At 36.0% G+C, this 16,780-nt stretch overlaps 1 protein-coding gene across 1 annotated transcript in view; it reads left to right on the top strand.

The window, feature by feature from the left end:
- Bap60 (Brahma-associated protein 60) overlaps positions 1–16,780 on the top strand; it is a 280,469-nt gene that overhangs the window by 90,062 nt on the left and 173,627 nt on the right. The window contains exon 5 of the mRNA XM_090403297.1: positions 985–1,110. Within this exon, the coding sequence (XP_090259423.1) occupies positions 985–1,110 (126 nt within the window). The remainder of the gene's footprint in view (positions 1–984; positions 1,111–16,780) is intronic.

Here is a 16,780-nt window from a genome sequence, read left to right as displayed (position 1 = left end):
CAAGAATAGTTGGAAAGTCATGGGTGCTCAAGTACCTGTTAGAACCACTGATGATGATTCCAAATAACATTTATGCTTGCATAAATAATCTAAATGAATGCTTTATTTATGCCATTCATGTATGTATGTATGTATGACATGAATGACATGAACTGCTTAAAAATGCTATTAAGCCATTACACGCATCTACAAGTAGTGTAGGGGGGGGGAGGCATTGATTTGCTATACAATGAACTTCACTGTGTGACAGTGGTCTGGAACCTAACATTTTATATGACTGGGTTTGTCTATTCTGTAGCTTGGCAGTGTCATGTGCCTGTGTCAGGGCTCCACAATCTTAATGTGTTGGTGTTGGCACTATGCAGTAGCACACATTTTCTTAAACTGCATAGCATAAAAAGTAATGTGAAGTTCAGATCAGATAGTCTGGCTGTAAGCCAGACTATCTGATCTGAACTTCAAATGTGAAAAGTACCTCTCTTGTTCAAAAACTGTTTTGTTAGGTTGATTGTTTTGATAGCCTGTTTGTGCTATATCAAAGCAAACATACTTAGAAGTGCTTACAGAAAGAGATTATATTTAATACAGCAATTGAGATGTATAAAAATTTGTAATATTCAGTTTAAATATTAAATAATGAAAAATGAATAGTAAATCTATTCATGAGGTGCAAATTGAGCAACTTCCCAATGTAAAATGAAAAGCTATTGTGTTACTACACTACATGTGTGTGTGTGTGTGTGTGTGTGTGTGTGTGTGTGTGTGTGTGTGTGTGTGTGTGTGTGTGTGTGTGTGTGTGTGTGTGTGTGTGTGTTGGATGATATAATAATCATTTAATGGTCTGTCACTGTTAAATCCACAATTAATTATGGATTTGATAATGATATAGTGTAATAATTAATATTAAGTTCAAAAATTGCTTTAGAGTTATTGTTTCGTTTCTTAACAGTGTGTCATTTTTGCTATGCTTTCTTGTATTTTCAGCAAAAAAGAAAACTCCGTATATTCATTTCGAATACGTTTTACCCTGGAAAACCTGAGGGTGATGGAACAGATGAGCCTACAGTACCATCTTGGGAGCTTCGAGTGGAAGGTAGATTACTTGATGATGTAAGCTGCAGTATTTAGTTATTGTTGTGCATGTACATAACATTTTTTTGAGCAACACTTTTGTAATTTACTACATCTTTTTGCATAAAGAAATCTAATTCTTGAAAACAACCTTTTAAGCGACTGTCATTTGTATCTACATATTGATGAATGTGAATAACTTTTTTTTCCCCTCATCACATTTTTGAAGATTTAAATAGGATTATATTGTGATGTTTCTTATTCAGTATATATATTTTTAGATGATTTTCATTAGAGTCTCCATAGCCTAAGGCAATTTGGACAAAGCCTGGAAAGAGCTGAGTTCAAATTTTATATAGGATGCAAAAAACCTTTACCAGAGCTTTTCACCTCATGGAGGTATAACCAGTGCAGAGGCTTAAACGTTTTTCCTTCCAGAACCAGGTTTGCCTGGTTGTGGGAGGAAATTCTAAGTTGGTACATCTGTCATAAGCATCCATGTGAAATGAAATTGCAAGTCATTCTATCAAGTAATTTGTTTTATACAGCTGTCTGAAGCAAAAGTGTTGTCTGTATCCCTTGAAATGAATAAAATTGAGTATCGTACAGTCACAAAATTCTTTGTAAACGAAGGTTTAATGGCAAAAGAAATTCATTCGAAGTTCAGAAAAGCTTTCGTCTTTGACAATTAAGAAATGGGCTGCCGAGTTTAAACGTGGCTTCAAGCCTGCTGTACCAGCCTTAAAGATCATACACGTGAAGGACGTCCAAAAAAGTGTAACAATGCCAGAAATCATTGATCAAGTGCACGATATGGTATTGGATGACTAGTGAGTCAAAGAGCATGAAATTGCTGAGACTATAGGTATTTCAAAAGAACGTATAGGATATATTTTGCATGAAGAATTGCATATGAAAAAGCTTTGCACAAGATGGGTACCTCACTTGCTCACATCAGATCAAAAACGCACTCGCACTCTCTGAACAAGAATAAAACTGATTTTGTGCGTCGATTTATTACTATGGATGAGACTTGGATTCACCATTACACATCAGAATCCAAACAGCCAGCAAAACAGTGGACAGAAGCCGGTTGTTCAGCACTGGAAAGGTCATAGCATTGGTGTTTTGGGATGCTAAAGGCATTTTGTTTATTAATCATCTTGAAAAGGGTAAAACAATAACCGGGGAATATTATTCTGATCTTTTAACCAGACGAAACGAAAAAATTCGTGAAAAAAGACCCGGTTTGCCGAAGAAAAAAAATCGCCTTTCATCAGGACAATGCATCTGCCCACAAGGGTGTTTTGGAAATGGGAAAATTAAGGGATCTGCACTATGAATTGTTGGAACATTCACCCTATTCCCCAGATTTGGCTCCCTCCGATTCTATCTCTTCCCAAAACTAAAACTCTTCCTCGCTGGTCACTGTCTTTCTTCAAATCAAGAGGTGATTGCAGCTGTAGAGGGGTATTTTGCAGGTCTTATTGAGAACCACTAGGGATGGGATAATGGTGCTGGAGTATCACTATAATAAATGTATTAGTCTTAAGGGAGATTATGTTGAAAAATAAAAATTATTTTGATAATAATTTTTATTTTTCACATTATCAATTTGTTTTTTCATTGTTATGCCGAGAACTTTTCACACCACCCTCGTATATATATATATATATATATATATATTTAGGCATTAGTCTAACCACCTTATTCTAAATGGTTGTGCAAAGTATACTTACAGCTTGTAAGTACACTGTAGATTATTGCTATTATAAACAATAAAATATATTAACTTTTTTATACTCGGGATTTTATCCAGGGGTAATATGCATACTGGCTACTGAATTAGAAACCATTATGCAGATGTGCATAATTGTCATTTACACAAAATGCTTAGTCATGTTCATTACCAGGTCATGGTCATGTTCTTCCAGGTAAATATTTAAGATTTATTAAATATTTATGTACAGAGGGTTATTTACAAGTAAGGTTACTTGTACAGGGCCCTCTGTACACTCCTGGATGTGATAAAAGGAGAGAGCTTGTCCACAGTTTGTCCTTAGGTGAATTGTCCTTATCTGTTACTTTAACTTGTATTTATTTATTTTATGTACTTGTATTCTTTCATTTCAGTTATTCCAAAAATAATCCAATAGCCACTGTCTTCGCTAAACAGTAATTTTTAAATTAATGATTGCCAATATGAATTCCATTACTTTAATCAGTAGGAGGCTTTCTTGCTGATGTCATCTGTCTTTAAATAAATGCCATGGAATAATGTGGAAACACGTGGAATATTGGGCATATTTTTTATTCTCCTTCTCCATCTTTGCATCTAATGCTGGGCACTTCATTCTGTACTTACTTCTTCATCCTGATCTGGTTGATTACAACACTCCAGTTTTGCTGATGACAGCACATTGTACTCCTCTTTGATATTACACAAATGAAGAAATTTAGAATATCTACTTCTTCAACTTTGAATAATTATTTCTGAGCTATTCAAAATAGAATATTGCAGAACCTCTTTATTAGGTTGCTGATATTGTTTTTAACTGCAGTAATATCAAAGCTCTGACTTTGTTTATTTTTTTTTGAAAAAAAAAAACTAAAAAAAAAATTATTTTTTCTTGGGATAACCATAATATCTAACTTTCTTAGTGCAAACATGATGATGAGTACCACCTGCTCATCAACCATAAAACTCAGTTTTCACTTTTGCTTCAGATTCCCATTAGAAAAATCACAGGTCTATCCAACTGTTCACTATCATTGTCATATCTGTGGTGGTATCTTAAGAGTTGTCTGAAAAGTCTTGACTTAGTACATTAAGGTAACAGTTAGTGTTTCTTGATGAGAACTTTGAACCCAGATTTTTTCATTTAAAGGGCATCATTGAGATACCCTTTGGTTGTAAGGACCTGGCTTCAAATCCCATCCAGGATGTGAAGGACTTTATTAGGGCTTTTCAATTGATGGTCTCATAGCTTTAGATACTTCAGCTATGAATCCAAAACAAACAAACACTTAGTATATTAAGAGAACAGTTCTGGCCGGCTTGGTTGACAGTGATTAGCATATCCACTTTTCAATCAACAGGCTGTAGGTCTGATCTCATTGTGGGATACTGTGGTGTGAATGGTTATTGTTGTCTTTAGGTAGGAGATGAATTTCATCACTTGATGTGAAACCACTGTTTCACTTATCAGTCGCCTGAAAAAGTTCCACATTTGATCTTTAGAGCGTGTTTTCTGGATTACATAAAAATAAATTTATAAAAGAAAATATGTATAAAATTAATGAAAATAGTGAGAAAAAATCCTTATCCCACTCGTGAGACTATGTATTATAGGTTTACATACATTCATGGGTGCAAGTCATTTGGTTTTATTAATAAAATTTTTATTATTAATAAAAATTTATTAATAATTTTTATTAATGATTTTATCATTTGTCACCAGTTTATGTCATTCATACAGGTGTTTGGTTTCTTCTATGTGCATTTTCTACTGATATTTCCATACATGCAGCTCATCAGAATAAGCATCAGCAATTCTGTAGCACTCTGAATCTGAATTATAAAATATATTGGGGCTAGTCACCGACTTGTCAGTTTTCTTACTTTCATTCATTCCTTTTATATTCAAAATATCCTTCCATGTTATGTATTTCCTTTTTTTTTTTTTATTAAAAAAAAATGGTCTCAAGATCTGGACCTACAACACATTGGTGCTCTCTGCATGCATGTGTGAGCAGAAGATTGAAGAAAAAAAATGGAATCTGTTAGCAAGCTAGATGCAATGTTGCAATGTCCATTGTGACATTGACTAATGGTAGAATAGTGGTTGAAAACATGGCGGTTCCTAGAATATTGCAGAACCCCCCCCCCCCCAGTGCAAAGATGGCCATAGGATTAAATGGCATATCAGCCTCTGTATTACAAGCATGTGCAAGGGAAACTGGCAAGGTGGCAGTGGAATGGAATGAGAGGAAAATAGTCCCACTGTATAAAGGAGGGTTCAAAACAGAAGTGGTAAATTATAAGCCAATCAGCAACTCAGGAATGGTGATTAAGGCATAGGAGAAATTGATAAAAGACAGAATTCAGGACTGGGTAGATAGGAATATGATACTTTATAAGGGATAACATGTTTTGTGAAGGGTAAGTCTTGCATTAGTAATTTCCTTACTTTGAAGTTGGATACAAGAAATGGCTGCTCAATGATACTGCTGGACTTTTCAAAGGCATTTGATAGAATTCCACATAAAACTGTGTGTAAAAAATTTGAGCAAATGGGGATGGATGTGAATCTGGTGATTTGGATTAGAGGATGGCTGGTGGGCAGATATCAAAGAGTAGTTTATGAGGAATGAAGTTCAGGAGAAGGTAGATGAATAGTGGTGTGCCACAGGGATCAGCACTTAGTCCTCTGTTGTTTAATTTGTACATCAGTGATATAGAAAATGATTTGATTGGAAATATTCAGTTTTGCTGATCATGCAAAACTGATAAGAGCAATGAAGATGATGTAGAGATTGTGTGGTATGACTTAAATAGACTATCATTATGGGCAAAGATAAATGGTTGCCAGTTTAATGTGACCAAGTGTAAGGTGATTCACTTGACAAAGAGATCAGAAGTGGTGTACTATATTGATTGATGGAACTGAACTGAACCACTGTTCACTGATCTCTGTGGCATACTAGATATGCAGACAGTATTCTACATGTGGCATTAAACTCCTTGTCTGCAATCACCCACAAGTCTCCAGTCAACCGGATTCTGTGGGAACAAAGAAGTTGTGGAGAGGATCCAGAGGCAAGTGACAAAGATTGTGGCATATCTAGGGAATGCTTGCTATGAGAATAGATTGAATGTCTGTGGGCTGGGCTTCAAAAACTATCTAATAGGCAAAAACAGGAGACATAATAGAAGCATATAAGCTACTAAAGGGGTTTTATAGGATTGACACTGAAGACAAAGATGGTTTGCTTAACACCTTCAGTGTTACTGCTGCTTCTAAATGTTGTAAGATTCACGTGTGTCTATGTTGCATAACTCAGTCTGGCCTGGCAGGTTGACTTGTGTCAATGTGTAAGCAATGGGGAAAAGTCATTTGTCAATTTGAATGGCCTGGGAAATATCATTCTGTCATGAATGAGTAGCACTCAGCATGTGAAGGATCTAGAAGATAACTAGAAGGAGAGCTGCACACAGCTTTTATAGAATGCAGAAAACTGAGTAAGACTTCTCACCTAATGCCCAATCCAGTCCTTTTTGTGCACTCAGTTAGGTAAGTATGGGATGGAAATTTGGGATTTAGCTGACCAAATTGATTCTTATTGGATTAAACCATAATGCAAAATGATGGTACAACATAGAGAATTTCTTGGCAGCTGTGACATCATCTGGTTAAACAAGGTCCTTATCGTTTTCATCAGAGAATCTGGGTGAATAGTGAAAAGTCATCTACATATTCAACATCAACAGAATTCAAGATTTCCCCGTCATGGAGACAAATTTCAATGATTATATCTATGCTACCGTGTACGGGGCAGCTGACACGCCTCTTGATTTGGAAATGATGTCAGAGTGGAGAAATGAGCAAAACATTCCACCCATTACAAGAAATATTAATATCATCCAATGTAATTTAAATGGTATTATTACTTCAGCAAGCAAAGAAAAACTAAATGAACTAAATATTATTACTAGCTGGCAAACATGATGCTGATATTATCTGCAACCCGGAAACCAAACTTCGACAGACCAGCAGACTAAACATTAAAAAATATGATATCATATGACAAGATAGGCCTACTGACCAAAATGGAGGAGGGCTTCTGACACTAATCCGAAACTTGTCATATAAAGTTGTTGAACTAGACATAGTAGCAGAAGGTACTGAAATACAAGGAATCCAAATACTGGAACCAAGTAAAAAGCCATTAAACATATTCATTTGTTATCATCCTGACAAACCTGGACCAAATCTTTCCAGCCTATCCCATCTCATTGAAGAAAACTCCATTTTCTTAGGAGACATGAATAGCAAACACCTGTTATGGGGTTCTGAGGTAATAAACCCAAGAGGAGAAAACATGAGTAATTTCTTAGATGAAATAGGACTAATAACTCTGAATAGTGGAGTACCCACTTATCTGTCTCATTCATATGATACAAAAGATGCCCTAGATATTACATAATGCAGTGTCTTCAGATCTTCACGACAAAGCTCTTTGGTCTGTTTTGGAACCAGTAGGAAGCGACCATATCCCAATATTAATCAATCTGAGTCCAAAAATGACTAGACTCACCCAAAAAAGAAAATATCATTGGAACTTCCAGAAGGCAAAATGGGAGAAATACAAGGATGAAGTAAAGTATCCCAAAGGGCTACAGGAAAAAAGTTATTTCAAACTACACAAAGGATCACCAGGAACTTGCCAGTAAAATAACTAAACGAAGTGAATTATTTAACATCTTAAAAATTGAAGCTCTCCAGAAACCAGGATCGAGTACAACAAGATAAATGTTGAAATTAAACAAAAATATAATATACTACAAAGAACTAGGTGGCAAGAATTTTGCAGAAACTTAAATCCAAACACTTCAGATACCAGACTTTGGAAATGACAAAGAGACCTAACAAAGGCAATTGAGACTAATACGCTAAAAGATCCAGATGAAAATATCGAAATTGGAAATATCATACCAATCTTAAAGCCTAACAAACCTCAAGACCACCAGGAAGTTATAGACCAATTTCACTGACTTCAATTCCAGGCAAATTGATGGAAAAATGATACTCCAATGTTTGAATTACTATCTAAACAAAAATATACTACCACATTTTCAGGCTGCCTTTAGAAGAAATCACTCAACAACTTGATCAACTTTTCTACTTAACCCAGACAATTCAAGAAAACTTCCAGACCAAATCCACCATTAGTTTTTTTATAGATTTTAGCAATGCCTTTGACAAGTGTGGAGGCAGAAACTCTTTTCCAAACTTTGTCATATTGGAATAGAAGGGAAAGTTCTAAACTGAATTTATGACTTTCTAAGAAATAGAACAATTTGAATTAGAATAAATAATATCTTTTCCATCATCATCAAATTTCTGCCATGTACCCTCAAAGGGTGTACAGGATATGATAGTACTACATGAAAAATTTACATCATTACTAACTTCCTATCTACAATTTTCCTCCAAATCAGTCTATTACTTGTCAAGACTCCAACATTACCAGATCTTATATTTCTATCGTCTAAGGCACTTTGTACCGTATCAATCCACCTATATCTTGGTCTTCCTCTGGGTCGTTTTCCTGTCAACTTGGCAGAGAACACTTGTTTTGCTAATCTTTCCTTGCCCATTCTGTTTAAGTGACCATACCACCTGAGATTAGCTCTGCTAATGCATTTCTGGATGCTGACAATGTCAAGTTCTTTCCTAATATTCTGGTTTTTAATATGATATTGCCATTGATGCCATCTGTTCACGCCTATAATCTTTCTCAGGACTCTCATATCTCTGGTCTCTAGTCTTTGGTCAAGTGTTTTACTTCTGATCCATAAGTTAAAACTGGTTTGAACACTGTCTTGTACACAGCTAATTTAGTGTTCTGACTAATTTCTCTCTTATTCCATATGAATTTATTCAGTTAACTTACTACCATACCAGCTTTGTTGATTCTGTTGTCTATTTCCATATTTAATTTACCATCTTCACTAAAAATTGTGCCTAAGTAGCTGAAATGTTTTACTTGTTCCACAGGTTCTCCATTCACAACACAGTTGACATTTTCAATGATTCTGCCTATTTTCATGTCTTTGTCTTTTTATTGCTGACCTTCATACCATATCTATTACAACAGTTATTCAATTTATTTTAATAATAATATTTGGTTGCAGATCAACACTTGATCTGCAACCAAATATTAATATTATACTAATTTATGATCAAGAAAATACCTTCATGATGAGTTATTCAATTTAGTCAGAGAATCTTGCAGACTTGTAGCGGATTTATTTAGAAGTATAACATCGTCCGCATAAAGAAAAGAGCTGAATTTAACATCTCCAATTTTGATATGTTTAATACCACTTTCCTTCATAATGTGATACATATAGATAATGAATAACAGAGAGGATAATGTACATCCTTGTCTCACACCCGATTTAACATTAAACCATCTTCTTGTACTTCCTTCAATTCTAACTGCTGACTTACAACTCAAATAAAGACTAAGTATTGCTTGATATAATGCCCCATTGACACCATATAACTGTAGTGTGTTGAATAGCTTCTCTCTTGGCACCTTGTCATATGCCTTTTCCAAATCGACAAAACTTAAATACAGATCTTTGTTATATTCCCATGCTTTCTCAACTATTTGTCATAAAGTGAAGATGTGATCCTGACAGCCTCTATTTGGCCCGAATCCAACTTGTTCTTCACCGAGCTTTTCTTCCACAATTCTCAACCGTTTCTCAAGTATACTTGCATAGATCTTGCCAGGAACACTCAGTAGGGAAATACCTCTGTTATTCTCACATTCAGTTTAATTTCCCTTGTTATATATGGGTACTATGAGAGCTCTCTCCAATCATCTGGAATTCGTCCCTCTGTCGGCATTCTGAACTATGCAGTGCAGTCACTGTAAGACTTTTATACCACCATACTTCAGCATTTCTGGTCGAATATATCTACTTTTGCTGCCCTTTCCACATTTCAAGCCTTTGATGGCTTTTCCTACTTCAAGTATGGATATGTATTTCTTACTGCATGCATGGTCAGTGTTTTTTATCACTGTGCTGTCATCACTGCTTGTTTCATTTAGCAAATTTTCAAAATAATAACTCCATACTTCAAGGATATCTTTTTCTCCTGTTTTCATATCACCTTTATCATCTCTAACTCCTTTTACACCACTCTTTCTTCCATTTCTGAGCTTCTTCAACAACCTCCCGAATATCTTGCCACCGCCTTGATATTTATTTTCCGCGTTCTTACTAAAGTCCTCCCATGACTTTTGTTTAGCTAGTTTTACACACTGTTTAGCTTTTTTACATTTGTCTCTGTATTCTCTAAGTGCACAAGCTGACTAATTTGCCAAGAACTTTTGATATGCTTTCTTCTTTTCCTTCACTGCCTCTTTAAATTCCTGTGTTTACATGGATTTCTAATTTTTCAATCCTTACATATAACTTCATCATATGCCTCTCTAGCTGAATCAATCAGGGTTTTCTTCAAGGGTTGCCACTGAATCTCCAAGGTTTGGTTCCTGTTCTCAAACTCTTTCATTTTTCATTCAATAATCTTTGTGTATTTTAGTCTACAGTTCACATCTGAGAGCTGCACAACTTTTATTCGCTTTAAAACTTTCTTACATGTCTTTGTTTTCAATATGAAATTCAATTTTATCCTGCTCAAGACTAACTGGTGATCACTTCCAATTTCAAATCCTCTGTATACTCTGGTGTCCTGCACCAGGGTGAAAACATCACTATCAACAATAACATAGTTAATGAGACTATTTCTTATTCCTTGCCTCTTCTCTCCATGTGAATTTGTGCACATTTTTATGTTGGAACATGGTCTTAGTAATAACCAGTCTATGTCCTGAGCAGAAATCCATTATTATTAGCTTTGCTCTTTTCTCCAAATTTTCCCAAAACATTTTTGTATGTCTGACAATCATTTCCTACTCTGCTATTTAGATCCCCAACAAAGACCAACTTTTCCTTTTTCATTGTGTCAGTAGCTTTTTCTGAAGCCTCAAAAAATTCATCCACTTCTATCTTAGTAAAACCTTCTGTGGGACCATAGGCACAAATATGTCTCATTGTCCAGTTTCCATTTCTCATATTTGCCCACATAACTCTTCTTGAGACTGACTGCCATTCAAGAAGATTAGCCTCGTATTTTGTATTGAATACTATGGCTACCCCTTCTTTTCCTTGATTGTCATTGCCTGAATATACACATTTTGTATTTACTGCTCAGAAAGATCTCACCAGTTTTGGTCTTTTTTGTTTCATTCACCCCTATTATGTCGATCTGGTACTTATCTAATTCCTCAGCTAGCTCCATTTCTTTGCCATTCAGGCTTCTTATGCTGACAATAGTACTGATCTTGAACTCTGGTGATGTTGAGTTGGGGTGTTTTTTCAGATTTGTTCCAGTAGCTGACTTTTCGCTGTTCGCCCTGGTTCCCTGGCGAAAACAACAGGGGCCTTGTTTAATCGGGCGACGCCCCAGCCAGCATGAAATTTTGTCATGTTGTACCATCATTTTGTATTTTGGTTTAACCAATAGGAATACAATTTTGGTCGGCTAAATCCCAAATTGCCAGCCCATCCTCGTTCGTTCAGTATCCAGGTAGATACCCAACAGGGTACACCACGAGAAGGTGATGATTGGACATTATTTCAGAAGCCCTGGTCAGTTCTCCGCATTCCTTTAAAGGCTTTATGGAGGTCTCCTCTCAGTTTTACAGCTTTGACCCTTAAGCACCCGATTACTTTTCCAAGAAAGTGAAAATAAGACAAGGACTCCCTCAAGGCAGCATTTTGAGCCCACTCCTTTTTTCCATCTACTTAAACGACTTAGATAAAAATATAAATAAACAAAGATAGCTATGTTTGCTGATGATTTGGTCCTATTCTCAGTTCACAACAGCCTACAAACAGCAGAAAGTCACTTAAACAAAAAAATTTAAAGTTTATCTACATACTGTGAAAACCAAAATATCAAAATTAACCTACTAAATCAGAAATTTGTGTATTTACCTTTAATAACCACTTCAGAAAGTGGAGACCAAAGATTAAGCTAAACAGTCAACTAATTACATTTAATGAAAACCCCAAATACCTTGAAGTTACTCTGGATCCATCACTAAGCTTTAATAAACATATCAACAATGTTGCAGTCAGAGCAAAAAGAAGACTAAATACATGAAAAGTATCTCAGGTAAAGAGTGGGGATCCAATGCTAAAACCTTAATAGCCACATACACCTCTACTATCCGACCCATAATGGAATATACTTCACCTATCTGAATGCAAACATCACAAACCAGTTTAGACAAGCATATAAAAATTCAGAAAAATGCAACTAGAATCATATGTGGAGTAAGGAATACAACCCCTGGAAAAATAGCAGAATTCGAATCCAACCTTGTTTCTTTAAAAATTAGGCGGCAAGAAAATCTTACCAAATTTGTAGAAAAAATAGACCCAGCCTTGTACATCATAGAACAAGTGAATTTTTTAAAAATTGGCAACCAACAAACAGAATAAAGAAAAAATCAACATTGCATGAAATCATGGAAAATAAAATTCCCTTGGATTGTCCGAATAAAATAGCCAACTACCCAGCATTTCCTCCAAATCAAGAGGAAAAATATAGTTATCAATTTTGAAATAGGGAAACATTAGAATAAAAGCCTAGAAAACCCTGAAATCTTGAGATCATTATCTCTTTCAAAAATAATGGAATATGGACCTGACTCAATAAAGATCTACACAGATGGCTCCAAAAAATCCAAATGGCAATTCTGGGAGTGGTGTACTCATCTACGGCTCTCAAAATATAAAACTAAAAACAACTGACAGTATAGGATGCAACTCATCCATCCACTTCAAGGCCTATCTTTCCTAATTTGGATTGTGGGCAGCAGCTGCAAGAGGGACTTCCGATGGTCATGATCCTCTGCCACCCAGCTCAGGTGTTCTGGTGGGACTCCCAGATGTGTCCGCCCAAGGTTTTGGATATAGTCTATCCAGCGTTATCAGAATTTCTTGGCCATCTGCGTGGCCTCCCACCCTCTGGCTTGGCAAAGAGAGCCTGCTTGGGGAGCCTCTCTTGCGGCATTCTGACCAGGTGCCCATACCATCGTAGGATGCAACTGATACCATGCAGAATTAATAGCCATTAACACAGCACTGCAACATTTGGATAAACAAAACCCAAAGGAATTTATATTTTTCACAGATTCCTTAGCAGCCCTTCAAGCTATTAAGAACTGCTACATTAGCCATCAAGAAATACTTAGAGACATAGCAAAAAACATAAACTAAACTACATAAGAATTCCGAAATAATTTTCCAGTGGATTCCATCCCATGTGGGATTAAAGGGAAATGAAGCTGCAGATGAAGTAGCAAAAATGGCTGCAGCATCAAGTGATACCACAGATTCAATCTTTTTAAAACCACTCAAAATTAAAACAAAAAAAAAACGAATCTCCAGGACATGACTCGCCACTAGTATTCAGCAGAAAAAACCAGGAGCTACCATCAACTCCAAGTTTAATCACTGTGCCACTACCATGATCTCTGGCCTCAAGACTGGCCACACAAGACCAATCAAGTTTAGCAATGCCATAAAAGTCTTCCCATCTGTAACATCGAGGAAGCATCAGCAATGCATTTACTAAATTTTCTGAATATTTCTAAATGTGAACTTTATAACAACCCAGAAATGGTGCTGTATAAAATACTTGAATTTAACCTCTGTGATCTGGCATAATAATACCATGGGATAATAATAATAAAAGAATTCAAGATTTGCAGCATCAGTATAAGAAACATGATTGGAAAAGGAATGCAACCACAGAAAAATTGGATGAATACAGATTGACATAATAGGTGTTACTGAAATAAAGAAGACAAAACCAATCGATATTTTTCTAAGCAACAAATACAAGATGTTGTTATATTCAGACAATAACAATCAAGGAAAAGAATGAGTAGCTGTAGTATTCACCACCAAATATGAGGATAACCTACTTAAATAGCATTCAATTTCAAGTAGAGTAACATGGACAAATATCAGAATCGAGAACTGGACAATGGTTTTAATTATGTGTATAGTCCCAGAGAAGTTTCTACTAAGGAACAAGAAGTGAAGAAATTTTTTGAGGCATTAGAGAAGGCAGCTGATACAACAAAAAAGGAAAAGTTGATCTCTGTTGGAAATCAGAATACCAGTGTATGAAATGATTATCAAACATTTTGAAATATTCTGATTAAATTATTTTGAATAAACTATTTTGAAGAAAAGAAACAAAGCTAATAATAATGGTAAGCACCTGTTGGCTTTTTGTTTAGGATTTGTTGTTGTTATGTTCCATCGAGTTGTTTTCGACTCTTGGTGATTCTATGAACATACATTCTCCATTCAGATCTGTCCCTGGACATATCTTTCAGAATTTCCAAGCACATTCCAGTTTCTTCTTTAACTCCATCCACCCATCTAATTCTTGGTCTTCCTCTTCTCCAGACTGTCATTTGCTTGCATAATATGTCCAAAGTATGATAATTTTTGCCTGATGATCATAGCTTCGAGGGAGCAATCTGGCTTTATTCTCTCTGTCACTGATTTATTGGTTTGCTTTGCAGCTCATGGTATTCTTAGTAAGCATCTCCAAATCCATAATTCAAATGTATCTGTCTTCCTTCTTTCACTCTTTCTCAGGGTCCAACTTTCACATTCATACAGTACCACAGAGAATACCATTGCTTTCACGATTCAGATTTTTGTTGCAAGGCTAATATCTTTATCTTTAAAGATCTTTCCAAGTAATAATCATCTTTTAACTTCTTCAGTACAATAACCATCTTTATCAATTCGGGATCCTAGGAGCACAAAATTCTTAACTGCTTCCATTTTCTCCCTATCTACTTCAAATTCATTAAGTTCACATGTTGCCATAACTTTGTCTTTTTGAGGTTAAGTTTAAGACCACATTTAGCACTTTCTTCTTTAACTTTCATAATAAGTTCCTCCAAATCTTCTTTGCATTCTGCTAGCAAGGTGGTATCATCTGCATACCTCAAATTATTAATATTTCTTCCACCAATTTTAATTCCAACTGAAGACTCCTCCAGCCCTGCCATTCTTAAAACGTATTCGCTGTACAAGTAATCAATCAATCTTAAAATGCATCCTTGTCGCACCCCTTTACCTATAGTGAAATACTCAGTTTCACCAAGATCTGTTCGGACAGTAGCTTCTTGTTTATAATAAAGATTCCTCAGAAGGATAATGAAATGCTCTGGTACTCCCATTGTTCTTAACACATTCCACAGTCTCACATGATCTACAGAGTCAAAAGCCTTGCTATAGTCAAGGAAACAAAGGTAAACATTCTTTTGACATTCCTGTGCTCTTTCTATTATCCATCTCGCATTGGTGATTTGATCTCTTGTTCCTCTGCTTTTTCGAAATCCTGCCTGTTCATCTGGCATTTCTCTCTTCATGAATGGTTCCAGTCTTTTTTTTTTTTCTGAACGATCTTAAGTAAGACTTTACTTGCATGAGAAATCAGTGCTATAGTTCTGTAATTTTCACACTCTCTTGCATCTTCTTTCTTCAATAAAGGTATATAAACTGATTTTTTCCATTCCCCAGGCCATTTAGTTGTGATCCAAATTCGCTGACATAGAGCTGTCTAAATTTTAACTGCCTCTTCTCCCAGGGCTTTGAGCAGCTCAATAGGTATTCCATCTCCTCCTAGTGCTTTCTTACTGAATAACTGTTGCAGTGCTCACCTCACTTCACTCTCCAGTGGTACTGGCTACTGTGTATGATCCTGCTCTTCAAATTTCTCAGTAATGTTGGAGTCCTTTCTGTAAAGGGCTTTTGTATACTCTTTCCATCTTTCTTTGATGTCTGCAGCTTCTGTAAGATATCCTTTGTGTTTACTTTTCAATATTGTCACCTTGGCACTAAGCTTCCCTCTTAGTTTTCCGATCTTTTTGAAAAGATCTCTTGTTTTGGTCTTCTATTTGTTGGCATTCCTGGTTAAAGTATTTTTCCTTGTCTCTTCTGTCTTGTTGTTGAAATTGCATTCAAATGTCGTACTTCCTGCAAATTTCCTGTGGCCTTCATGTTCCTCCTTTCATGAGCAGTTTTGGTGGCATCTTTTAACAGCCATTTAAACTTCTTCTTCTTCTTACAAACTGTTGGAATATTCTTCTTTGCTTCTATTTTAATTATTTTAAAATTTATATTATTATATAACTTTTTTAGGGCAATTATTTGATTACATGGCATATTGCTTTTTGGAGGCTTAGCCTTGTTTATAATACTTGCTATATCTAGTCACACGTTATTGGCCATTGCCGGCGGAAGATCGTGAATACCCGTTCTACTTTCATCATAATTTCTAGTTTAGGAATTTGTTTGGGCATGACTGCAAAGTTATGCCCTAGACCGAGAACGTTCTTGGCTTCTTCAGCGAGTGTTTCCACCGATAGGTTAACAACCACGTGATCTCGTCTAAGTTGCGGTTGGGCCTTCGTAAGTTGGCGCTGTTGTAGGAGTTCATATTTCTTTACGTGTCTGGTGTTTACTTTGGCAAATTCTTTTTTTGCTTCAGCTTCGGAGATGTGATGTAGGACAGTCCACATTAACACGTTGATTAGTTCATGTTGTAGAGATGTGATAGAGCTATTTAGCTTACTAAGCTCTATGCGAGTAGCGGCAGGTTTACCATTTCTTGACACATTAGTCACCCGCCTTTCAGATGGATCACCATCTTTTTCTATTTACAGAATGCCTACACACACACACACACACACAGGAAGATACCTATATAAACAATCACATCATCATCCAGTCCAACGGTATGGCATTTTAAAAACACTTACACACAGAGCCAGAGCCATTTGTTCTAATGATACAGCTCTGACCATA

Source organism: Typopeltis vanoorti, chromosome 13 (genome assembly GCF_054136105.1).
Source record: "Typopeltis vanoorti isolate ZY-2024b chromosome 13, IOZ_Tvanoo_1.0, whole genome shotgun sequence".
NCBI lineage: Eukaryota > Metazoa > Arthropoda > Arachnida > Uropygi > Thelyphonidae > Typopeltis > Typopeltis vanoorti.
This window is presented reverse-complemented; position numbering and strand designations above follow the sequence as displayed.